The following is a 26,785-nucleotide window of genomic DNA, read 5'->3' as shown; positions in this document are numbered from 1 at the left end:
GTGCTTCTGAAATTGATTTTATTTTACCAATATGATAGTAAACCATAAGTTTACTATGTAAAAAAGCAAACCGTTTAGGCACAAGGTGGCAGAAGACATAAGCACAAATATCAACCATGCTTCCTTAATTTGTCAGTTGAAATCCAGGTGTGCTAAAGACCTGCATGGTATTGTATTCAGAATGTCAGAGCTTACTCAGTTAAATAAGGGCTCTTTTTTTTCCTTTTTTTTTTTTTTAAAAATGTTAACAGTTTGTTGTGTCTTTTTTCCTTCCAGAAAACAGAGAGAAGCTGTTTAAGTCAGTGGTGTACCTTACTGGTCAGTGCCAGCGTCCTGGCTAGAAGAGTGGCAAAGGTGACAAAATGGGTTCCAGCACCAGAGAATGAGAAGTAGAGAAGCTGTAGTGTGAAGACGACTGGTTCATACTTGTATTGCCAGTGTAATTAATAGTTTGGTGACCACCTGCTAAGATAGCATGACAAGCAGTCACATGCTATTTGAAGATATCAGCTGGGCTAGGTCATCAGCTGCTCTCCCAACAGAGCAGTGATCAAGGTGAACAACTGATGTCTGCTGCTCTTCTAACTACACCTAATGGAACTGTCAAACTGAAAATTAAATCATAACAAAATTAAAACAAGTGTTGTTCCATATTCCAGATTCTACCTATTACCCATCATTTGATACTTGCCATTCTAATAATAGGTGCAGTTCCGTTATCATTCATAAATACAAAATTTTATTTGCACTTCATTAGTTTAGAAAGACCACAATGTTTTTCAATACCACAACATTCAGGACACACCAAGTTATTCAAATATGTAACTACTGATTTACCACAGCTAAACTAAACAGTGCATTTTAATAAAAGATATACCAAAGATATAATTCACAAATTCATTATCAGACAAAAACCTAACACAGTATTTGCTTGATGGTAATAATTTCCACCATTAGGAAAGAAAATAATTTTACCCTAGGTTCCCTTCCCCCCAACCCTACAGATGTCCAGACAAATACACATATATATTCCTTAACACAGGAAAATGTATCATCTTTTTTTTTTTTTTTTAAAGAATTTGTCTAGGACAGCAGCATTGCTTTTTATACCTTCTTTTAGAGCTTGAATATATCTCCATTCTTTTATTGAAACTTAATGATTCTTGCAACCAAGTTTATGCTTACGCAGAAAATTATATATGCTATTTCAGAGTGCAATCTTAGATCTGCACCAGATGTGATGTCTTGGTACACAAAGAAAGGGTGCAGCATTAAACAAAATAAATAAAAGACTGCCAAAAATTAAACTTAGCTTTTCAATAAATCCAGTCAGCAGAGGATGCTACAGCCAAAAATGTTTTCACTACATTAAAAGGAAACATAATGCTGATTATGGAAGCTTTGTACATAAAGTCCTCTGTTTTTAAAAAATTTGTCTTTAAAATAGTTAGCAAAGCACCATATACTTATCTTCATACCAGAAGAGCTTCTGCCTGCCTGTTTATAATAACAAGAACTATTACAACATTTATGTCAAGAATAGGTATAGATTTAATTTCTCCTCCTCCTCCTCGACTGGAAGTGTGGTAAATCCCCACTGACTGTACAGTATTTATAACACTGGGGCAATGAATGAAAGAAACATCATTGTGAGGGAGAGGGGTAATAATTAAATGTTATAGCTGAATCCTACACAGGATTGCATATTTGCATATTTACAAGTTAGTGTGTAGCTCTGACTCGAATAACAAAGTGCAACAAGAAACTGCCAAATGATTGTAGTGCAGAGTAGTACAGATACTTTCTTTACCCTCCCACTCCTATTTTTCACTCTGTATGGAGTAACAAGTCAACAGCAACGGACATGTGGCCTTGGAGGAGGCAGTTCTGGTGGGATTTCTGGCTCTGGTTGCAGGGACAGGATACTGTTGGACAACTCATTTCTTATAACATCCAGTGGCATCTTAAAAAAAGAAAAATCACCTGTAAACAGTCATCTGCATAGAACTCAGCACAAAGAGCTCGTTTCAAGAGCTCACTCACACCCAAAGCCTCAATTTAAGGATCTTTTGGTTCTTATTAGTGAACTACATTCCAGGAAGTCGTGTTAAGAATTTCTTTCAGAAAAAAGTTACAAGATATTGTAGAAATAAAGCCACTTCCTAAACCAATTACAACAAATTACAACAGAACTGCCCGCAAATGAAAGCAGGTAAACGTACAGTCAGCTGCTGATATATAGTGAAGCTATAGGAAAGAGGAAGTAGCAAATAGGAGCAGATGTTTACCAAATTCAACAGCAGTATTTATTAACTGAAGTGTTCAGCAGAGTCTGTGAACTACATCATTAGGACGAGCGGAAATGGCCTCAAGTTGTGCCAGGGGAGGTTTAGATTGGACATGAGGAAAAATTTCTTCACTGAAAGAGTGGTTAAACATTGGACCAGGCTGCCCAGGGAAGTGGTTGAGTCCCCATCCCTGGAGGTATTTAAAAGACGCGTAGATGAGGCGCTTAGGGACATGGTTTAGTGGGCATGGTGGTGTTGGGTCGACAGTTGGACTTGATGATCTTAGAGGTCTTTTCCAACCTTAATGATTCTATTCTATGATCATGCCCACTACATATTAACCAAAAATTTCACCTGACTGTGTGCACTCACCCTCTATGTCCTCCCAACAAGTACCTGCAGTCATTATTTAAACATTGACCATTTAAGTGGTCAGAGAAACTACCACCTGAATATTTTACCTTTTTCAGAATGTCATCAACAAGTTTTAGAAATATTTCATCCACATTAAAATTATCCTTGGCACTTGCTTCACAGAACCGCATCCCAGTTATTTGCTGTGCAAACTGATGGAAGAGAAAATAAAATAACTGCATGAAGATACACACAAACAGCAACAAACAGCAAATATACACTCCTCATAAAACCTTTAAAAAAAAACCCCACAACTTTCCCAAAATCTGTGACTGAAGTCTAATTCAATTAATAATCCCGAATCTCCAAGGTACAGCAAATATTGCCATATATAGCACACTACCATTCTCAATATGCTCCTTAGGTCTAACAGTCTGAACAAGAGTAACCATGGACCATCAGCAGCAATGCCACAGCAGTTTTGCTTCTAACAGTAACTGAGAATTTGGTTAGACCTGTTCTTACCTTTTCTCCCTGCTGTCGAGTAATCTCTCGATCAACTTCACAGTCCAGTTTATTTCCAACTAATAGAAGCTCTGCATCTTCTGAAGCATACTGCAATTCAAACATTTTTAATTAACTAAGCCTACAAATGTAAGATTTTGTAATGCCAACACAATATTAAAAAAGGGCAATTCCTCTACTAAATAAGGAACCACACCTACATAGTTTATATGTAAAAGTTCTTCCCAAACATTATTTCAAAAGTTTTTGACTTCAATTTTTAATTTCAATTTTTAAAACACGACTTGAGAGCTAGCCGTTCTAGTTTATCTAAGAATGAACATATAAGAACAAATAAGGTCATTATTTCAGACAGGAAATAAAACATTTTTTTCTCCCCCAGCACACAGGTAAATGAGTAATGTTACAGATTTCCACTGACACTTCTAACGGAGACAATTATAGTTCAAGGAAGCAGGAACGGACAACCATTTTGCAACAAAAACACATTAAGGTTAAATCCCGGCTAAAAGAAACCAGTGAAAATTAGTTGGCGTTAGTTTAATAATCCTATATCAATGCTGTTAAAAGTCCTACAGAGTACCTTTGAGGAAAAAAATTGCTTCTTAAAAAAAACATGTAAAAAGAAAATACTTAAGGCCTACCTTATCAATCATTTTCATCCATTTTGGTAAATCGTCAAATGTTTCCTTCTTGGTGATATCATACACCAAAATAATTCCCTTGGCACTTCTGTAATAAGCTGAGGTAATGCTGTTGAATCTCTCCTGACCTGCTGTGTCCCTAAGAAGCAGCAGCAAACATTGGCACAAATATTTCACCAATTTGCAAAGTACAGAATAACTTTGTTTACATTAATAAAAACACCCCCACACGCATTAGACACTCTATATTGAACATTTCCTTCTGTAGATGTGAATTTCAGGCAAAAAAAAAAAGAAGCAGTACTTTCAATCATAAAAAGTTTTTGTATCAGGACTACTTATCCCATACTAACTTCACTAAGAAAGGCCACCAAACAGTTCTACATGTGTCTGAGAATGAAGCTGTCCAATGAAAACGTACCAGCAGATGAAGCTGGTTTTGTGTTGTTGGGGTTTGGTTGTTTTTGGTTTGTTGTTTTTTTTTTTTTTAATAGCCCTGAAAAAATGAAAAAAGAAATGAATACATGCTTATCAAACACAGCCGGACACCCAACTATAAAATGAGCAATGCATGGATCATTATGATTTGAGCTTTCAGAGCCTTTTTGGATCAACCACAGCAATTCAGCCATGGTTCTAAAACTAATGCAGAAGCTACTGGCAGAAGTGAATGAAAAAGAGTGAGCAACCACTATGTGGTACGACTTTTGACAGTAGATACCTGGCTTTCACGCCTACATCTACTAATCTGAGGTGTTCAAATAACATTTCCGTTCTCACTTTCAGCATTGTAGGTATTTCAGACAGGGTGCATTTACACTGGAGGCTATTTTCCAGCAATGACACCATGTCGCCTGTACTAGCTATGGCTTATATTCCAAAGTAGATGAGACAGAAGGGTTATTTTTTACTGAACCATGAAAACCTATGAACTGCTTTTAATCATATCATCAAGCCTGCTTATGGAAGATTTTTGGCAGTTATACTAAAAACATAGCTGGTGCATATCCTAAGTCTTAAAATGTGACTGGTATCACAACTGGAAAGTAAGTTATATGGTGGTCCAAAGCAATCGAGCATTTGCTGCTTGAGTTCAACCCCCAGAGTCAATGGATAATGGATTATTTTGAAATTTCACTGTTACAGCAAGTCAGAAGATGGACCAAAATTAAGAGTGGATGGGGGAAAATGTGTGCATGTGTGTTGGGACTCAAAAGTTCAAAAGGAACTCTCTTCAGCAGTCACATTTTAGACAAAAGGAAGAGGAGGATGAATTTGGGAATGAGATTAACAATGGAGACCCGAAACACTTGTCACCAAAAAAAAGTCATGTTCACAAAATGCCACATTGATTGTCCTGAAGAATTAATTCTTTTAAAGTCTATGCACAACAAGCAGTAGAATAAACTACCACAAACCTATCTTGCTCTTCACAAAATCTTTAAGAATTTTAACTAAGCAGGTTTAAAAGTGAAGTAAATAAACTTTCTCCTGAAATTGGCACAAGCGTACTTGATAGCAACAAATCTTTGCTAGTGATTTCACACAGTAAAGCAGTGTCCACTAGAAAGATTTGAAACCTCTGCTTCATAGCCTGTGGAAAAATATTGACTTCTTCACTGCAAGCCAATGGCATTGCAATATGGGGCAGAAGAGAACAAATTCCTATTGCATCCATTTTTATTTTATTTTTATTCAAATCCCGTTCTCTACTCAGAACTTTAGAACTACATTCATACAAACCTTTGGGACCCTACAGAAGGTAAAAACAGGTAGCCTGTTTCAATCAGGTCAAGTCTAGTAGTATTTCAGACCAGTTTTAGATGGTTAATTAGTTGCTTTCTTATCACTAATGAGGCATTTTTATTAAAGCAATACAAGTTCTGGCAGCTGAAATTACATATGTAAGTATTACTCAGAGCAAGTAACTCTACTTTCTCTTCCATTACTTCTTTGCTATGGTCAGATTCATTTTTTGAAAGGTCCTTTGGACAGTCACTCTATGAAAAATTAAAAAATTCTAGTATGAACCGTTGATTTTCCACATATGGATAACATTGCTTTAGTGTTTATGAACAGACTTCTCAGAATTATGACCTTGTAGAGCAGCCCCTGCCACTGTTGCTAATCCAGCCTACTGATCAAGCGTATTAAGGATGGGATCCCTTTAGTTCCATCATTCTGAGCAGACACAACTAGACGGCAGGTGGAAGGGCATACCTGATGTGGAAGAATGCATCAATTCTAGTTTTGGCCAGAATAATGGAAAAAGCTGCTTTTTTTGCTGGCCAGTCTTACCCCTCTTCTCTGTGCCCCTATCGGAACACAGAAATAAAGGGGCTATTTCAGAGTCACCTGGTTGTGCCTTCAGGTCAGTGCCAAGGACCTTTAGCAACTCCAACACAGAGGGGCTACCAGGGTACCAGATCACTCAGTTCATACATTAGAAAAACAGAGGGGAAATAAACACACTAATGTTCAGCTACCCTCTCTGACGACAGTCATCAACACACTGGATAAGCCTAGGGGTAGGTGATGGAGCCAGCTACGCAACATTACACTGCCACTCCAGCTATCTCCAACTCCACATTTCCCCTAGCCTGCTGAGTGATGTATCTCCAAGTCTGCCTGGTAGTATCAGCCTCTCCTCACCCCACAAAACCCTCAGGCTCTTTAAAAGTTTATAGTATTCCCAGGCTGCTGCTCCTCTCGGTACCCTCAGGTCCTGCACTCCCCTTTGTGTAGGTCGTTCACCCAAATATCACACAACCTGTAGTCTGGCTTGCTGGCTAATTGAGACACACCACATGCTGTGGCCAGTTTAAAACACCCATGGACAGCCTGGCTGCCCACTACATTACTCGGGCATTACCAGTACTTGGCACTGGTGAGGCCGCACCTTGAATACTGTGTTCAGTTTTGGGCCCCTCACTACAAGAAGGATGTTGAGGTGCTGGAGCATGTCCAGAGAAGGGCAACGAGGCTGGTGAGGGGTCTGGAGAACAAGTCTTATGAGGAGCGGCTGAGGGAACTGGGGTTGTTTAGCCTGGAGAAAAGGAGGCTGAGGGGAGATCTCATCGCTCTCTACAACTTCCTGAAAGGAGGTTGTAGCGAGGTGGGTGTTGGTCTCTTCTCCCAAGTAACTAGCGATAGGACAAGAGGAAATGGCCTCAAGTTGCGCCAGGGGAGGTTTAGATTGGACATGAGGAAAAATTTCTTTACTGAAAGAGTGGTTAAACATTGGACCAGGCTGCCCAGGGAAGTGGTTGAGTCCCCATCCCTGGAGGTATTTAAAAGACGCGTAGATGAGGCGCTTAGGGACATGGTTTAGTGGGCATGGTGGTGTTGGGTCGACAGTTGGACTCGATGATCTTAGAGGTCTTTTCCAACCTCAATGATTCTATGATTCTATTAGTTAAATGGCCAGATGGCCACTGTCACCTGCCAGTCATGCTAATTACAGTGGATTAAGGCTGACTTTCTTTGCCTTGCTTTAAGTCATTGACTTCCCCACACTTCACACAACCAATGCCTCTACTGCCACAGCAAGTTTAAATGAAACCAGTCACAGGCTTCCGATTGTAAGCATGATATTCTAACCCTTGTTTCCTTTGAAAACTGAAAGAAAATAAGCCGAATTTGTAGTCTCTAACATTACATTAACATTGTACTAGCCTTCAAATAGTAAGGTGAAAATTGGAAAACTATTTCTGCAATAACTAAGTTTACAATGCAACCCCAAGCTACCTAAATAAGCTGCAGTCGGAGAATAGTATCAAGTTGATCTTTCACATGGAAAATCTCATCTTCTACCAGGTGCTATCTTCTTTTTCATGAAAATGTGCAGTAAATTCTTCCAATGTTGAGGAAAAAATTACAACCCCTAACGCAGAGCTAATATTAAAAGCATATCCAACTTAAAATGTCTTCCTTTCATGCGTAGTGCTGAAGCAATTAAGTTAGTTATACTGTTTTCATCGATGTATTACACTCCTGCAGCTGGAGTATTTTAGTAAGAATAGCTATTGAAGCACTAGTGGAAAGCTGGAAGAAGAGACAAGCATTATTTAACTGAGCTAACAGTATGCAACTTCATGAATTTCATAAGTGACACTAAGTGCTGCTAGTTCTTCATTTGCTCTGGTCAGAATCGACATGATAAGAATAAGTCAGTTCAATTTAATTCAATCTCCAGAAGTCCAAATAATAAATTACTACAACGTGATCAATGAAAAAAATATAATAGATTACTCCTTTTTTAATGCTAAAAGCAGTTTTCTTTTATTGATTTTTTTTCAAGAAATTGTTCTAATGGAAAAACACTGGTATTTCTAAATTGTAATCACAAACATACAGCGTATGACTCCCTGACCATCTATAATCTGCAATAATAAAACCCCACTGCTTCTGTTTTTCTGCTTCCAGAACAGAAACTAGACATCACTCAGAAAATACAAACAAGCATTACACCAAACAAAAGCAAACAAAAAACCCACACAAAGCCCATTTTCAAGTGTTGACTTGTCATATTCTCACTATTTCAGACTGCATAAAATACAATACAAATACAGTTGCTCTTAATTAAAATAGGTTTGGATAATTTTTGTTTTACATAAATGTTCTCTGTGTGTATCTAAAACAGTCGCTTGAAACAAACACTTAGTCAGACTCAAAACTGTCTTTGGCTCTGAAGTTAAATTAATTTATGAGTGGTGGTGTGAAGTGGCAATAGAAAGGAAAATATTTTTAAACATAACTAAAAGTTTAACACTAATTTAACACTTTTACATGCTCTGTGCTTTTATGGAACCTACAGGCAATATTTTTTTAAGTGTTTTTAAGTCATTTTAGAATTCTACTTGTCAAGCTGAGCTTTTTCCTCCCATAAAAAATGCAAATATATTTAAAATCTTTTATTATATGAAATAATTTATTTCAGAGGTACTGAACAGAAGGAACTACATTCTGTTATATCGCAGGGCAGGTGATCTTTTCCTCAGACTACTCCTCGCCCCAGAGATTTTCCAAGACAACAACTGTCCATTAGAAAATGCTGAGCTGGCAGAACGTAAACATTTTTGAGAAAGCACCAACTTAAACAACCTTCAGAAGCAAATCAGACTGTTTTCTTGCCAGGTCGCTGGCTTCCTTGGGCATTAAACCTGTAGGGATACCAGAGAGCCCCTTTGGCTCCCCAGCAGGGAACTGGGCACAGTGGCAGGGCACTACAGCTTCCAGTAACCAGGTCCTTTCGGGGGGGAAGCCAGAAGTGACTGCTACTTGTGTCAGCCGAGTGCGCAGATTACTCAGGTAAGAGGGCACAGTCCAATACCCTACTGTCCTGCCGAGCAACTCCCAGCACACCTATGCTTCAAAGCATGAGAGTGGGTTTCCTATTATTTGGTCTAGTTTTCAAGCTTTGAAAAAGCACTGATTCACAGATGCTCTGATTCACTTGGACATTTATGCTATCCAGTAGTTCTGGTTACTTCACCCCACGGCCTGCACTGCGTGCATGCATTACTTCTCACAGAACGTATGAGCTTGTTTCAGTCAAGAACTGCAACGCAGAAGCAGATTTACTGTATCTACTACTTCTGGCAGCCCAAGGGGCACTACTAGCATTCCAGGTGGCACAGAGAAGATGGACATTACTCTGTGTCCTCAGTGCTGCTCTACCATTTCATAACCTAAGGAGCAGGAGGTTGTTCCCTGGCTGAAAGTCAGGCAAATAGGGGAATAGGTACTGTGAGGTAGCAGGGACCGGGTAGGAACAGGTAAGCTGGAGGCGAGAGCAGACGCCTCTGTGATCCTTGGCACACAGTATCCCATTGCGAAAGGAATACAGGACATGAGTCCAATTTGTATACTACTCTACTAACACTCTACTAACAGCAGCAGGTGTGAAAGCTGCTTTCAAAAGAACGTCTTGCACACCTAATTGCTCGATATATTCAACATAGTACTGCTGTTTTTTCATAAATTCAAGTGGTAGAGGTCTGTGGAAAACACTCTGCTGATAGAGTGGTCAGTGGAGAGACAGGTCAAGTGACCATAAAAACCACCAAAGTTAAACTTTCTTTTTAAACTTTTCTTGTTTGATTTTTGAAGTAGAATCATCAAATGGCTTAAAAAAAATAATCAAAACTTCGATGCTTCGAAACATAACCTTAGTCATTTTAAGAAAACAGAAAAGCATAAACTTTAGAAATGATCTCTTCACCGAATAAAGCAGTTTTTTGTAGTAAAGTTACTGTAATCATTGTACATAAGACTACCAGGAAGCATGAGGCAACCTTAATTCTGTCTCTGTGTAGGTATGAAAGGAGACTGATTTAGGATCAGCTATGCAGCTTAAGTCTGTATTTCTAAGCTTCCAAGTGTTTGACTTGGTAAATTGCTTTCCTCTTTTAATCTAACAATTGAAGGTACAACAAGGAGTGGCTGAGGGAACTGGGGTTGTTTAGCCTGGAGAAAAGGAGGCTGAGGGGAGACCTTATTGCTCTCTACAACTACCTGAAAGGAGGTTGTAACGAGGTGGGTGTCCGTCTCTTCTCCCAGGTAACAAGTGATAGGATGAGAGGAACAGCCTCAAGTTGCGCCAGGGGAGGTTTAGATTGGATATTAGGAAAATTTCTTCACCGAAAGGGTTGTCAAGCATTGGACCAGGCTGCCCAGGGATGTGGTTGAGTCCCCATCCCTGGAGGTATTTAAAAGACATGTAGATGTGGCGCTTAGGGACATGGTTTAGTGGTGGACTTGGCAGTGTTAGGTTAACGGTTGGACTTGATGATCTTAAGGGTCTTTTCCAACTTAAATGATTCTATGATAATAAGAGTTTATAAATAGGCCCAAAAACATACACAACGTAGTTCAGGATAAATTAGCAAAAGGAGCGGCTATCTAATTGCTCTTCCAAAAAATTACAAGTATGCCAAGACAGTTTTAAGGCTTAAGTATAAGAACAGCATTTTGACAGCCACTATTGGAGAGAAAGTGACACTTAGGAGCAGGATGTTGTGTTCATGGATTTTATCGTATTTTAAAACATTATCTCTTTACATTGTGTTTTCTCCACCATTTTAGCAGGGCTTCGCACAGGAGTAATGGTCACATTTTAGCAACCTATCAATTTTTAGTTTTAAAAGTTTCCTGTATCCTACTAGCATATTCTCAATATGTGGAAAATAATGGTTTAAACATCTCTTTTCCAACAAAACATCTCTCCTATAAAGTATTTATTCAACATGAAGAAATTGTTTGATAAGCTTAGCACATTTCATAGCAAGAATTCATATCAGGCGTACAGTAGCATCTCCATGTCAGAATTTTTTGTTACCTCTGTCAGCTCCAGCAGACCCTGGCTTACAATTGCTGGCTCAACTGCCAGCCTTGTGGTCATACGTTTCCAAACAGGGACAGATGATGGATGAAGACATACCACTAACATTCAAGTGTTAGGTGACTGATGATACCAAAGATGAAGCAGCAGTTAACTCAGAGGGAAGCAAGACAGACACATGGTGTGACAAACAGAGTTGATGGTGACCTGCCAAGAGGAGTTAGTAAGCTGAATTCACTGCATCCATGTCGTTAAGAATGAGAAGCCACCAGAATATCCCAAAAGTGTAACAACGAGTATATTTAGAGCTTTTTTTCCCCCTCTGTGGGTTGTTAGCAGCTTTAACAGTTTAACTACAATGCCAATTATGCATCATGCACTGTTAATAAACCAAAGCTAAGCTTCTACATAGTAGTATATAAGATTAATGTATAGAACATAGCTGGTTTATTCTCTCATAACAATGTTTATGTATTGTACTACTCTGCAAAACAAAGGAGCTCTTAAGCTTAATAATTTCTAAACAATAAAAATTGTATTAATCATTGACATGGAGAATTATTATCAGGAAACACATAACCTACTTCAGAAAGGAAAAGCTTAGCTCAGACTTTGCGCTTTCTGCAGTAGGACATCGGAACCAGTTAAGGTATAGTCTTATTTGTATGGGATCATTTTACTTCTCAGTGCTGTTTAGAGTGGATATAATTTACTTAGTCTTGAATGCCCTTCATTTTAACGTTATTTAATATAGCATCAAAGAAACAGCACTGCCTATACCAAGTTTTAGAAAAACAGCTTAGAAAATACTTCACAGTTGTTTTATAATTGCTGTTACAATGAAGGTCAGTTTTAAACAGTCCAGAAAATAAAAAAAAATGAAGTGTACTTTACCTAGTGTCTATTTAACACAGTCACCTTTTGCTGTTTGTAGAACTCCTATTCTATTTCTTGTGTAGGTGCTATCATTCTAGGAAAAGGGGCTTGAGACTTCTGTGATGCATTAACATTTCAGTAATTACATTCATGTCCTACTTCTAACTTTATCTCCCCTTCTCCTCCTTTATCCTCACAAAAATCTAAGAGCTATTTGGTTTTGCTTAAGTCTTGTGGGAATGGAGGAGAGGAGGAATAGGGCAAGAGCTAAACCAGCTTATAACAGTTAATAGTATTAGACAAGCATATTAATTCATGCTAGAACATAAAAATTAAAACATACTGCTGGTTGCACATTTGTTTTACTTACCAGATTTGTAATCTAATTTTCTTTCCTCTTAGCTCTACTGTTTTGATTTTAAAATCAACACCTATAAATAAAATACAGTAAACAGAAAAGGAGGAATAAGAAGCAAAAGTAATGAGGGTGTAATTATTATTTTTTTGATAGTTTTATTTTTTTTTAATATCAACTTGTAACAGTCTGAACAAGCAGAAGGGTTTGCACCACTATGGGTCACCTCAGGAACATCATGGGGATTTGACAACCGCTATATAGTCTGTGAGCCATCCAATTTGGCAGCATCACAACATAAACCTTCCACTTTGTGCAACACTTCCAGCAGCAGGTAAACCCAATATAACAGTAAAACAATAGGCACAGTTTGTTTCTCCCTTATTCACATTGACTGTCAAGGACAAGCCTGCTCTACTTCCAACTGGCACAGATGCCCTAGAGGCACGGACTGAAACCAATCCCTCCACATCAGTTTTGCTGTTTGTGAAGAGGGAATAATATACATCTGATTTCCAGGCTGGATGCTTAGCATCTGTAAAGCACTTTACTGAAGTGCTGGAATTGTGGTTGGTTTATGAAGAAGTTTGTCAGCACTGTCATTCTTAATGCCTGCAAATATTTATTAGCAAACTGCTTAGATTTAGAGAGGGTATTTGACTTTTAAAATTTCTTTTATACCTGTATGGTACTTTTATCCACCATCTCAAAACTCCAGCCACATTTTGAATGCATGCTAAATATCAAAGATAGAACCATGAACACCTTGTTATACAGAAAGATTTTACTTCTATTAAAAAAAAAAATAATGCTGGCAATCAACATGTAAGACATACTATGGTCAAACAATACCTAGACACAAAAGATTACCACCTCAACTACAAGAATATTTCAGGGTATAAGTGTCCCAGAATATCATAGCATTTGTAGATTTTGAACCCGTTCATTTTAGTATACATTTGTATGAAGATTTTTGCTTCAGTTCTTCCTTCTGAACACCACCGCTCCTAACAGTGCTAAATCAAAAAGGGGGAAATAAAAAGACAAGAGAACATGGTTCAGACTGGCACACTTAAACTCACACAGAAGTGTAGAAGCATAGTGTGTTGGAAACACTTTTGCTATTTCACATACAATTGTATACCAAGGATAGGGAATGAAAGTGAAGAGCAAAAAAAGGTTTTTATTTTCTCTAACAAAAACTACACATTTTCCAAACGTCTACCCTTGGTAAAAGCCGAGTGTCCCTGCTGATATTGTTAGAGTCAAGGCTGGATTGTAACTTTGACAGAAAGGACTGAACTTGGCCCTTATGCAAAGCTTTTCAAAACTCCTGAAAATTTAGGTGGGGGGAAAAAAGTGCATTTTACATCCTGAAAACCAGTTACACATTGTGGACTTGGCATTTATTTCAAAGTGCTTTTAAAGATAGTTATATCTGTAAAGTTGTTGGTATGAGACAATAAAATGGACTAAGTTTTAAAAACTAGATACACTTTACTAATTGAAATGTAAATGATACATTTAATTCTATTTTTAGTTTGCAAAGCAGGTTGCCACTTTTCAGCTAGACTAAATAAATGGAAGGATCACTGATCTTCATTCTCCTAAACAAAAATCCCTTCAAACAGCCTGCAGTTGCACAATACATAGCGATAAAAGTATTGGTTATCATCATGACATTCGTCCTCCTTCTCCATGTCCTTCAAAGTGTCTAGCACACTTATTCACCAGTTCTTGGAGAGCTACTCAGGACATTTGATGTTTATACTTCACTTACCTAAACGTATCCCATTCAAACCCCAGCAGGGTTCTTAGGCAATACAGGAGCTAAAGCATTAAACTGATTTGTACTACACAGTCTACAATTTTAATGGCAATTTGCAAGTATTCATATGCAAATTGAGAAAAAATATTAGAATGATTAAAATTTCAGAGCATTTATTAATCCTAACTTTAAGAAATATTTTTCTACACTTTTGAAAAACCACCATCTGTGTTGGTGTAAAAGCAGAAGTGAATGATCCAGCTATGCTCTACTATGCAAAATGTGCGCAATAAGAATTCTTGTAATTACTGCTTTTTATTAACGAGATTTTTTTTTAAAGAAACACACATCCATTTCTACTGTTAAAAGCCTTTTCTCTATATAAATGCATTTAAACTGTAAAACGCAATTGTCTTAATGGTCACAGCTTTGTCTACAACAAGACAGCAACTTTACTTGCTAAGGAGATAATCAATATTAAATGAAATTGCTTCAAATCTCTCCCTTCCTCAAGGAAGTTTGAATATAATTGCTCACACATCTCAACCCCAATTCCCAATCCTGCCATTATCTCATACACAACATACTATACGATTTGCCATTCATCTGAGAACTCAGGTTAAAAAAAAAATCATCTCGCTTTTCTCTCCCACAGAAACATAAATAGAAAAAAGAATCTATGATGCTCATACAGGTGGGTATTCTTGTCTTAGACTAACAGTTATACTTGTAGAGCTTGATCTGAGCAGAGAGAGAATACAGCTCTGCTGTGTAAAGAAAAAGTCCTATTGTCACACCAAAAAGTCTAAACCATTGCTTATCCAAAACTGTGTATTAAAAACCATCACAGGAATTTCATGTAAGCTTCACCAACTCCATCAACAAAGTATTTTTATTTTTACAGAAGTGGTCTATACACTACTGTCTTACACAAACCAAGGAACAAAAAGGTTTTGTTGTATTTTTTAAAAGGAAAAATAAATAATGAACTATGGAGAGAAAAATCCAACTGTTCTAATAAAGTAAATTTTCAACTCGGGACTTCCTGGGACTAGTAGGCACAACAAATGAATGAAATGAAGTAGAAAAAGGCCTACCTATTAAAGAGATGGTTTCAAAATGCAAACCAGTAACAGTTTTGGAAAAGCACGTTCTTCTACAGAACTGTTTGAATCATTTAACACTTAAGTCAGATAGTTTGCCAGAACTAAGCAAAGGTTGCTCAACCGCTCTTTATAATTAGTAATGCTCTGCAAGCATCAACACAATACCAAAAGCTTAATGTCTGCCAATACTGAAGGAAAATCTGGCAACTATCCTTTTGCACATGAAGAAACAAATTCCTAAGCCTGTCAGGTTTCATTACCATGTTTCACCATAGACCTGCCAAAGGTAGTGCTTTGAGTTTACATACAAATTAGTAATTCAATTAAAACAACACCACAATCATTTGTTTTCCCACTTCAGTTTCAAATATCATCTCAAGTTAAGAAAAAAGTTCAATGAAACAAATTATTTCGCTTGATTAATGCCAATGAAAATACCTAAATGAAAAGTTTTGCTATCCATACAATTACTCCAGCTATTAAAAACAAAAGAAAAAAAAACTGTTAATATTCTCTGAAAGTCAATTGGGAAACTAACACTTTCCACTATTACAGATAACAAATACTTATTAGTCTGTCCTGGTTTCGGCAGGGATAGAGTTAATTTCCTTCCTAGTAGCTGGTACAGGGCTGTGTTTTGGATTTAGGATGAGAACAATGTTGATAACACACCGATGTTTTAGTTGTTGCTAGGTAATGCTTACACCAGTCAAGGACTTTTCAGCTTCCCATGCTCTGCCGACTGAGAAGGCTGGAGGTGCACAAGAAGCTGGGAGGGGGCACAGCCAGGACAGCTGACCCAAACTGGCCAAAGGGACATTCCATACCATGTGATGTCATGCTCAGCATATAAAGCTGGGGGAAGAAGAAGGAAGGGGGGAACGTTTGGAGTGATGGCATTTGTCTTCCCAAGTCACCGTTACGCGTGATGGAGCCCTGCTTTCCTGGAGGTGGCTGAACACCTGCCTGCCGATGGGAAGTAGTGAATGAATTCCTTGTTTTGCTTTGCTTGCGTGCGCAGCTTTTGCTTTACCTATTAAACTGTCTTTATCTCAACCCATGAGTTTTGTCTCTTTTACCCTTCCGATTCTCTCCCCCATCCCACTGGGGGGGAAGTGAGCGAGCGGCTGCGTGGTGCTCAGTTGCCGACTGAGGTTAAACCACGACATAGTCACACATGACATTGAAAGTCAGACAACCACACCTTTCCATTCACGTATGCTAAGCCAGTCTTACGTTCTTTATATTTGCAGTTGTAGAACAGAAGATTTGGACCAACTGCTGCAAACTCCCCTTCTTCAGCAAAATAACTCCAAACAGTTCTTTTAAGCATCTCTGTTCAGCACAGGATAGAGAAGGTATTAAATCTGCTCTTAGAAAATGGTGTGGTTTTTTAAAGAAGTGCTTTGTAACACTACAGTGTTGATGCCAGCAATATTTGATAAATTCTTTAAAATCCTTGCTTCAACAAACTCTTAATTTACAGTTGCTCTAAGCAAGATGTGTCTTTCTCAGCCTTGTTAAACCTGATTCTAAGACCTGTTAAGTACAGGCACATCGTCAGAATTTTTTGAAGTTTCAAGCTGTTTGTAATGATACTGGTAGTCCTTGCAGTTACTACTCCCTTAAGGCAGATCCCAAACCACAACTAACACCCAAGTTTATTAAACTCGCGCGTTTGTTCTGTGTTCAATCCCACCAGAGGCTGTTCCAGTCTTGAAGCTATATAGTTGCACAAACAGTGGTGTGCTAGAACACATGCACTGACAGACAGGACTTACTAGCCCTGGCGTTAACACTACTAGCACAGCTACACCAACACGTTCCCCACCATTCACCTCTAGTTATGGTGGGTATCCCCTAAAAGGATGTCAACAACAGCTAACACAAACAAGCCACTTAAGCATGTGTCCTTAATTATGCAAATAGAACCGAGGTCATGGTTTTATATATAGTTCAACAAAATAGAGGAATCGATAATTACTGTTGACAACTGCATTAAATCTGAACAACACATCTTATAAAAAGAAAGGATTTTAAAAGGCTCTCTTTAGCTGCTACCACACCAGCAAACTATTGCTGGTTTGCATGCTACCTAGTTTGCCTGCTAGCTAATGTATTGTCAACGAATAACCAAATGTACACATGCCAGTGGAGCCAACAAGCACATGTGCTTATGATCATACTGAAGCGTGCCCTCTGCCAGGTCACAGTGATGTGAGGGGAACCAAAAGGCTTATCACAATCTCCCCTCCCATTACAAAGTCGGCCTCCTCTCCATGCATCAGGCTTGCCCGGACCACAGGCAATCAATGCATTCAGTTTTTCTAAAATTATTACACTCACACCATGAGTAAATCCGGACCACCACCTCTCTGTTTATGACTTAAAGGTGTGCATTTTGGATGTCAGACTTTGACCCCCATTTTTCTCTGGGAAGGCCTTTTTCAGGAATCCAAACACACATCCCATACACATATAAGAACTAATGAAAAAGGCACAAAACCACAGATCTCAGCCTCTGTTTTGGGTTTCTGATTTTGTATCTATTAAGCATTTCAAAGTATACTGATTCAGCTTGCCCTAAGACTTAAAACTGCAAATGAGCTGCTGCCCTCTCCCTGCAGGCTAGATACATGTCAAATAAGGCATTAAGTACAGCAGCACTTATGTGGTGTGTGTAAGGTAAGATTATTAGTTAAGGATTTTCAAAACTGTATACAAAGCACATTGTTTTTGTTAATAGCACATGAACTTTAGATTAAAAATATGCTTCATACAAATGAAACATCTATTACAGCATGAGCTCAATTGAAACTATGCTTTTTCCAGAGAAAATAAAGGGCTAGTAGAATAGAAGTTTTTTTAAAAACTGTATTAAACACACAGCTAAGCAAACTGTCTGCACTCCTTTCAAAAATAAACAGCCCTAAAAGAAAGAGAACAGACACTCAAAATAGACGTGCACTAATGAAGTTCTAGATAAGGGCAAGTTGGTGAGGATGACGTATCTTGTCACTGAACCAAACTTGAGATTGTTCCAAACTTGAGACTGAAATCCAATAAAAATGAAGACTAGCCCAGAACAGATAATACATTAATTTCTCACCCCAAACAGGAACTAAAAATTATCTACTAAAGCACAAACTGAAACACACACAACTGTGTCTAACCTCTTTCTTTAAAGCTAAAATAATTTGTTTAGAAATAAAACAAATAGTGAAGAAACTTCTTACTATGCATTTTACATTTCGGTTTTCAATTTTTTTTTTTTTTTTGGCCTAAGTGGCAGAAAAAGGAAGAGGAAACTGTTTTGCTTAATGCACACAGAGCGAACTTTCCAAAGCCAAGGTTTCCTGATAACGAAGTTAAAGAAAGAGCTGGGAAAAGACATGCAAACAGAGCACAAAAAACTCCCTCCAACTAAAATCAATTCCAATAGATTAAATTTTCAGAGGCCTATTAGTGATTTGCATCAAAACAATTCAATCAGTGAAAAATAATCAGACCACGTTTAAAGAAACACAATCAGTTTAAAAATTCAGAGGTTGCATACTAATTAACCATTAGAACAGACATATAATTCAAAGACTATGACAGTTTATTTAATTTGGACATCTGACAGCATTATACAGACAAATTTCCTTACTTCTGCTACAACTGGTGACTGAGGTCACATGCTTCTTGAGGTAAGAACCATCTTTGTTAGTCCTGGTCTGTAACTAAATACAATACTTACACCTACCCAGAAACTACTGAAGTCAATAAAAAGATGCTCAATAGCTTTGATACTGATTTCTACCACCTTGTTCTGGGGGAAGCAAGCAACTACAAAAGGTACATGGCAGGCAGAGGGGAAGGTTACAAAAACTGTTTCAAGAAAAAAAAAACCCAAACAAAAAACCATTGTATCTTATTTTAATTGAAACTGTAGGACATGCAGTTAATTTTAACACACACTAAAGCAGAAATACCTGTTTCAAACTGCATATTATCAATGTAAAGACTTTAAAAAGAGGTTGGGAAGCATTAAGTATTAGTCAGACGTGAGCCAGTTTGGGGATTATTTTAGAGGCAGGTAAAGTACGTTGTCCATAAAGCTTCAGCGTGTAATTCTAGAATGATTAACATGCAGACATTTGAGACTGCTCGCCTAAAATAAGTCTACCCATATCTCAACTGGCAACTGTGCTACAGACCAGAATGGAACAGATACAACAACAGGAAGAAAAAAAAAAAAATTTGGTAATATACATGCAGTGACTAAATTTTGAAGGTGTAATTATAACGAGTTTTTAGGAAACTGTCAGTGATTTTTGAATGTCCAACATACAGCTTCTAAACATCTCAGATGCTTGGTACTTCCAAACTCAATGAGAATGGAGGAAGTTATTTCTTTACATTCTTGTGGACAGTAAAATTATAAAGCCTTTCACAAAATGTAGGCTTTTGACATGATTTACAGTGCTAAGTTAAAAGCACGCACCAAAATTTTGATAAGCAGAATGAGGTGGAAGGGGAGCATGGAAGGAATAAGACTCCCTGTGCCTTCTTGAACAAGACTTATTTTCAAAACTTCTGATTACAGAACAGGAAAACATAGTGAGCTACCAGTCTACAACTACCTGACCTGAAAGGAAAATTGAACGTGAAGGAAAATTAAACTTATTTGATGAACAGTACTACCCTGATTTTAAAAAGGCAGAATCTATTTCAAAATGAGACTGAGTTCAGCATTTCTTTTTGGGTATCAAGTTTCCCACTCCTCGGGATATCAGAAGTAGTAAGTTGTAAAAGTGTTGCTATATGCTGTTACACAGTTGCAATCTTAACAACTAGGAATATTACTCCTCTTCCTTGTTTAAGGACAGCCTAGTGAAGACAGTTTGCAAAGACTTCAGGATTTTTGTGATGAAAAGCACTCTAAAAAGTCTGTCTCTTCCATTTTATGGTTTAACTAAAACCACAATCGTTCTGCATAGTGCATGCACTATTTTCATCAAGTGAACATTTAAGCTCACAACTCCAGAAACAAATAAGAAAGTCCATAACCAAGAATCATATGGGCCTAGTTGTTTGGTTGTTTTTTTTTTTTTGCTTCTGATGCGCTCAGCTGTTCACAGCAGAGACTGAGTCTGACAGCTGCATTCCACTCTCCTTGCACACTAAACTCCGCATTCGACACCATTCAAGTGGCCTCTTCATTTTGCCTGTTGTTTTACTTGCGTATTCTCATATGCGTACTGATTAGGGACTCTGACAGTTCTACAGTGTTGATGTAGCCCAGTACCTGAGTATTTCTATCAGCTGAAGGTAACATTTAGTTTACAAATGAAGAAAGCAAAGTCAATTTCAATTTTACTCTTCTTTGCAACCTCTTGGTAATTAAAATCCCCATACCTCCCCAAAACCCTATTCCTGAACCCTGATAATTTATATCATCTACCTACTACATTTCCTATTTTAAAATATAGTTTTGTTACTTTATGAGGGCTCAAACAATTACGCATGGAAAACAACTGCTGATTACACCAAATGCTGTAAAATATGCTTAGTCAACACATCCAAGGCAAACAATGACTTGCCAGGTGCTCTCAGTTGCTGTAGTCTCTACTGTCAATTACAAGTGACAACATTGCTCCTAAAGGTGAAAGACAGCTTCCAGGGAACACAAGCTTCTGTTGCAAGTTGCATTTCCTAAACTTACGGTTACAGAACTGAAGACAAATGAGGCAGGTTCATACATGCTCCCTAATTACCTTAAGGTTTTGTGTAAGACAAAATTGTTTTCTGTGCGAGTTTCCAGCCTCCTGCTCTCCTCTATTTGTAGTTTGTCAAGTAATTGCAGCACACCATTAATGAGATGGATGCTTGTTTTATTCACGCTATTCTGCACCAGCCAAAAAGCCAATATATAACAACAGATAGGTATTAACACCCTGGGTGTGTGAATATAAGAGAAGGGTCAATTCTCACAGAAATACCTATCATTGATCAGAACTTTCTTCCTTTTTTCGTACAACAGCAAAAATTTCTCTGAGTACAGAGCTGATTTTGGGTATAAAACAAGGACATCTTACTGCAACATCGTCATGATGTGGTAAAGCAAGAGACATCTATTTCTACCCTTTCGTCCCTCTTCCCGCCCCAACTAAGTTTTCAGTGCCATCTTATGGAAGGGGAAAAAAAAAAACAACTTTACAGAAAAATTAAAATTAATTATACTTGTCAGAGCCCACAGGCACATACAACAAGTGTAGCAAAAAGATAAGTGTTCTTCTAGCTGTTGCAGGATGCTTTTCTGAAAATTTTATGTAGATTGTTCTTCATCTCAGATGACATCAAATTACTAAAGTTGTTTTTAAAACATAATTTTTATTATGATTTACTGAAAAAATTATTTTTCAAATGGTTAGTAAGTCATATACCCTGTTTACAGTGCTTGTGAGAATAAATACTGACTAGGTAACTAGAAAACTGAGGAGCAACTTAAAGGGCAGCTCTGAAAAAGGACCAATTGATACTTTTAAAATGAATAGGCTGATACCTTTAAGTGAATATAATTATGTTATATGACAAGTTATAGGAATGAAAGTTAACATTTATGTTGTTAGTCCACATTTTTAAAGGATAAAGAGAACGAAGAAAGGGTTTGAATTGTGACAGAAACCCCAAATATATGCATACATAAATATAATTATATATGTATATATTTATATATCATATGTATGTGTATATATATTAAAACCAGAAGCTGCCTTACTTAAGATTGCTCTGATAAAAGATAAACCTAAAGTTTTCACCATCACTATTGTTTATTTGGTAGATGTTAGGCATTTTGCATGGACATGGGTATTTTAAAAAGAACTGATAGGGAAAAGGCTGCTTGGAAGAAAAAGCTACAGAGCTCCATAAATCTAATGTGTTCCCAACTTACATACCATTTTACACTAACATCAAAGTAAAGTGAAACAAGGTCAAAGAGCATTTTCGTGAAGTCACATCTTGCACCACAGTGCATTTGCATGCCACTGATCTGGATCCCACAGGCTACAATTAGTCCGAAACAGATCACGGGTCACAACATTCCCATCCTGATCCACAACAGAACTTCCCATTACAAACTTAGCTCAGTAGCTCTACCCATGATTTTGCTCATAAACCAGGACTTCAGGAAGCTTTAGTGTTTACTACAAGCGGTACTGTAGTTTCCTGTGAATAGCTGCTAAAAGGAGCCAGCAATGCACGAGGCACCCAAACGGCTCTGATATTATCAAGGTCAAGGCCTCTTTCCTGGGATGCTTTCAGACCTGGTGGAAAACAGCTGAAGGATAAGACTAGGCCTCAGAAATTTTACATGCTAAGCCAGCACGTAAAAGAAAAACCAAGGAGCTCAACTTGATTTGAGGGAGCAGGAGAGTCAGCTGCCTGAGAGGCGAGTCAGTGCAGGGCCTCAGGTTTGGGTGAGCAGGAACCTCAGGTTCAGAGATTAAAACTCAGAGAGAAGCATAAAGTCTGCGGCAAAATTAGACAGACAGGAAATACTGCCGAGTACAGGAATTTTGTAGATCTGTCACGGAAGAAAAAACAGCAGAGATTGAGAATGAGCTGAGATTTGGTGGATGCAAGCAGGACAGACAACCGTGAGACTGAGCAGTAGTTGGACAGATGCTGGGAAGAGAACAGAGGCCTTTCACTATTAAATAAAGGGACTCTGATGAAAAAGAGGGTGAGATAGCACCATTATTAAAAACTAATAATTAAAAAATTAAAAATGTTATAATTTATATAAGTTGTAACATCACCACTATGGTGATCTGAATTAAGATGTATTTCTTTCAGGATAAGAACTACTGGGGGTGGGGGGGAAGAGGGAGGAGGGGGGAAGAAGCAAAGACAAGCACTCTTCCTTCACCACCCATCTTTGAGTCTTCTCACAAACGTGGTAATGAGTATTTAGCCACTACCTTTGGAAAGATCATCCTTTTCCATGCCGAATTTGGCATACTTCTTTTAATTGCCAAGAGTCTGAAAAACCTCAAATAGATAGTTTTGGATTCTGCTCCTGTGTGAATAATGCAGGTGCATGGGGGTCAGGTAACAAATCATAAACAGAGATCACATTTTATTTTAAAAGAAAAAGTGTGTGTATATTTATGTTTATTGACAAAGCTAGTATGATGCCAATATTACCCTCACACAAGCATTATTCCCTTATGGAAAAGAAGTTACCTTAACTACTCTGGATTTAACACTGGCACGAAGAGAGTAATTTTACATCATTGCACATACAGAGGAACATTTCAAAAAAACAATTTCTTTGCCCAAACAAGTCATAAAAATAAGTTATAACCTAATAGTAAGAACATTCAGACCTAGCACATAAAATTGTAAACAGCAACATCTATTTCTCATCTGACAACCACATGCAAAAATCAGTAAATATTTGAGCATATTGAGTATGCTCAGTACTATGTAAACAGCAGATTAAGTAGACACAATATTCTATGCAACTAATTTAATGCCCAAAATAAATACATCAAAAGAATTTTAGATCAACAGCACAGTGTGCCGTTATGAATAATGTGCTGAAATCTGCCAAGCTATTTTTGAACACTTTCAAAGAACTTCAGTATTTTGAGATGAGACTGAAGACATGTTGTGTTTTTATTACAGAATTTACTTTACCAATCTGGCAATGTAGTTTTCTTAAATTAGCATTAAAATACTGTATCTTTTTTAATTGAATCCACACCTCCCCTTTTCAGCAGAAACACTCCACTTTTCAATGACATGGCCTTATTATCCTAAGCAGCACTTAGGGCCAGGAGACAGCCAAAGGTTTTGGACATTTGCAATTCTTCCACTATCGGAGAAGACCTCTGAGTAGCCTGTACGCTTTCATACAAAAGGTTAAGGTGTTAAATATTGTTCTGTTTTGCCTGTATTTCCAGTGGTTTAGTATAAAAACATAAACGTAAGGTTGAGACCATTAATATCAAGGTAAGGGAGTAAATATGTATTCTAGCATTCCATTTAAAATACAGCTTCGCTAATACAAGGTAGATGCAGCAAATTTTAGTCATTCGTTTGGTTACATAGTCTTTTCAAATTTAATCTCAAGGTATGTTCAGTTTACGTAATTTCCTCTGAAACTGGATCAGTCACAGGGTTTTCAACAATGTTTCAAAACACATTCTCCACTTGCAATTCTTGAAAACCACTAGAGTTAAGTGGTGATGAAGAAAGAGCTTTATGATTTCAACTGTATCAAAGTCAGGTCATTTTGGAGTGTGGGTTATTTTCAATCTACATAGGTTACTTTTTCTTACTCTAAAAGTAAGCAAAAAAGCAAGCTGACTGTGAAAAGCTCTTTCATTTAGCAGTCAAAAGATCTGGGGGAATCTCAACAGCTCTCAAGTTTAGTCAGAGGACTTTGAAAGAATGCCATTACTGTCAAGTCTTTCTACGTGTATTTTGGCACAAGTTGATTTCCCTATGCTGCTTTATGTTGGCACACTTTGTACATCAAACATTACATAATCTTCTGTCTAGCAGCATACCACCATTTATTTTCTGTTTCTTTTCTAAAATAAGGAAGCTTCTCCGCTTCAATCACTGTCTCAGTTATCTAGCAAATCAGTTTTGCTTACAAGGCACCAGACTGGAAGTCTGGACTGGGATCTAGAGTACTTCCTCTCACTTCTCAAGATTCACATCAGGAAACTAACCCTAACTTACAGAGAGAAGCCCAGCCTTGAAGGAAGCCTTAATGTAGGTCAACACAAAGAAGATGCACGTGAGTTCAAAACAATATATAGATCTGGAGAATTTATAAAGAATACATTCCACTATTAGTTCTATTTCCTCAACTACCATATATTTAATTAAACCTGTCTGTCTACAGAAGCCATCAGCATTTCTTCATTACAACACATCACTTGAGTATTATGCCTCTGATATGCTACCACTATCTTTCTAACTTCTATGAGGTTAAGTTACCAACTTAAAAAAAAAAGTATCGACGCTAACAGTACTAATCTGCACTACTAGATTTGGATTTTTAGAGGGCCTAGGAAAGAATGAAACAACTGATAAAATACACATTAAAACTAAAGTAAGAGTAACTGTATTATTTTGTCATAGGAAGATAATTTTGGATAGTAATAATTCAGTTTCTAAAAGGCAATACAATCACTTTCCATCAGATGCTACGTTTCCTCACGTTCCAGGCTACAATTAAGCTAAGCACACATACTTTCCAGTGACACAGACTTAACAACCGCCTTGCTGCAATACTCAAGAGTTCAACTCCAAGGACAGGACTATAATAACAATGCAGCCTAAATAGCTTGTTTTCCTCCCTTTACACATTTGTGCATTAAAAGACAGCAGGCATCCAATTACCTCCAAGACTCGTACAGATGACTAAACCATGAATAAGACAGCATCCTACAGAACTGGGAGGCTGCTCTCCAGTTAGTTGTGTGAGGAGCAAAACATGCAGTGTGCTCAAGGGATACTCTTCAAGAAACAAAACATTAACTTCCTCAAATCTAACATCATGGAGGGTTTCTTGATGAAGGCATAACAGCAATCTGGAGTTAATCAGACTATGGTCTGGAATAGTATTTGAAGTGCCATCGACTACACTGAATACACACCGTGCAACTTTTCAACTCCTGAAATAGTTCTGTTTCCCTACACGAAACATCTAAGACTTGGGCACAATAAACCGTTTTACCAACCATCCCTTTTTCTTTTTTAAACTGCGTTGCTTGTTGTTAGTAAGACTGAAACAGGATACCCAACACCTTCTCAAAACTTGCAAGGATAATTAGGGCCTCCACGATCTTTCCATCAAGAGCTGGGAACTTTGACACCAAGGGCTGCCTCACCACAAACCCTGTGAGCTTCCCACTGCGAAGCAGTACATGGCGTCTCCAGCAACTCCTGCGGCCGAGCAACCCAACCGGGGCGACACAACCCTGCTCTGCCAGGCGAGAGGCTGGGTGGGAAGGGGACCACCACACACCCTGAAGGGGAGGAGGACTGGAAGGCCCCTGAGAGGAAAGCCTCGGGCCGGCATGTGGGGAGGGGGGCCCACACTTAGGGAAAGGCGAGAGAGCGGCCGGGGAAGGCGGCCGCCAAACCGAGCCCCGTGTTTCCACGGGGCGGGCGGCAGGGTGGGCACGGCGAGCACCGGGTCGAGGACACCCCCCTCCCACGGGACGGGACGGGACGGGGCGGGCGCGGCCCGGCGGGCTTCCTTACCCACGGTGGACTTGCAGGCCTCGCAGAAGGTGTCGTCGGTGAAGCGCTCCATGAGGCTGGTCTTGCCCACCCCCCGCGACCCGATGATGATCACCTGCAGCTTGAAGTCGGCCGGGCGCGGCGGCTGCTTCCTGCGGCGGGACTGCGCCCCGGAGAGCGCCGGCGACCCTCCCGCCGAGCCCGCCCCGAGGTCCAGCCCGCCGCCCCCCACCCTGCGCTGCGGCAGCCCCGAGCCCGGCTCCATCAGCGACGC

At 38.5% G+C, this 26,785-nt stretch overlaps 1 protein-coding gene across 1 annotated transcript; it reads right to left on the bottom strand.

Annotated features, from left to right (window-relative positions):
* Positions 1–239: 239 nt before the first annotated feature.
* Positions 240–26,785, bottom strand: RAB12 (RAB12, member RAS oncogene family). Its single transcript, XM_076329952.1, has 6 exons — positions 26,533–26,785; positions 12,400–12,460; positions 3,812–3,950; positions 3,168–3,257; positions 2,750–2,854; positions 240–1,963 (listed from the first exon to the last, which is right to left on the bottom strand). Exons 1-6 carry the CDS (start codon positions 26,774–26,776, stop codon positions 1,850–1,852), a joined length of 753 nt encoding a protein of 250 aa, XP_076186067.1. The 5' UTR covers positions 26,777–26,785; the 3' UTR covers positions 240–1,849.

This window comes from Aptenodytes patagonicus, chromosome 2, assembly GCF_965638725.1.
Source record: "Aptenodytes patagonicus chromosome 2, bAptPat1.pri.cur, whole genome shotgun sequence".
Lineage (NCBI taxonomy): Eukaryota > Metazoa > Chordata > Aves > Sphenisciformes > Spheniscidae > Aptenodytes > Aptenodytes patagonicus.
This window is presented reverse-complemented; position numbering and strand designations above follow the sequence as displayed.

Excerpts from the sequence above, each read along its gene's own strand:
- RAB12 (XM_076329952.1), bottom strand. The coding sequence starts at position 26,776 with ATGGAGCCGGGCTCGGGGCTGCCGCAGCGCAGGGTGGGGGGCGGCGGG. Across the intron at positions 12,461-26,532 it reads GGCCTGCAAGTCCACCGTGG|GTGTTGATTTTAAAATCAAA; the intron begins GTAAGGAAGCCC and ends TTTTATTTATAG. Across the intron at positions 2,855-3,167 it reads CTCGACAGCAGGGAGAAAAG|TTTGCACAGCAAATAACTGG; the intron begins GTAAGAACAGGT and ends CTCTTCCATCAG.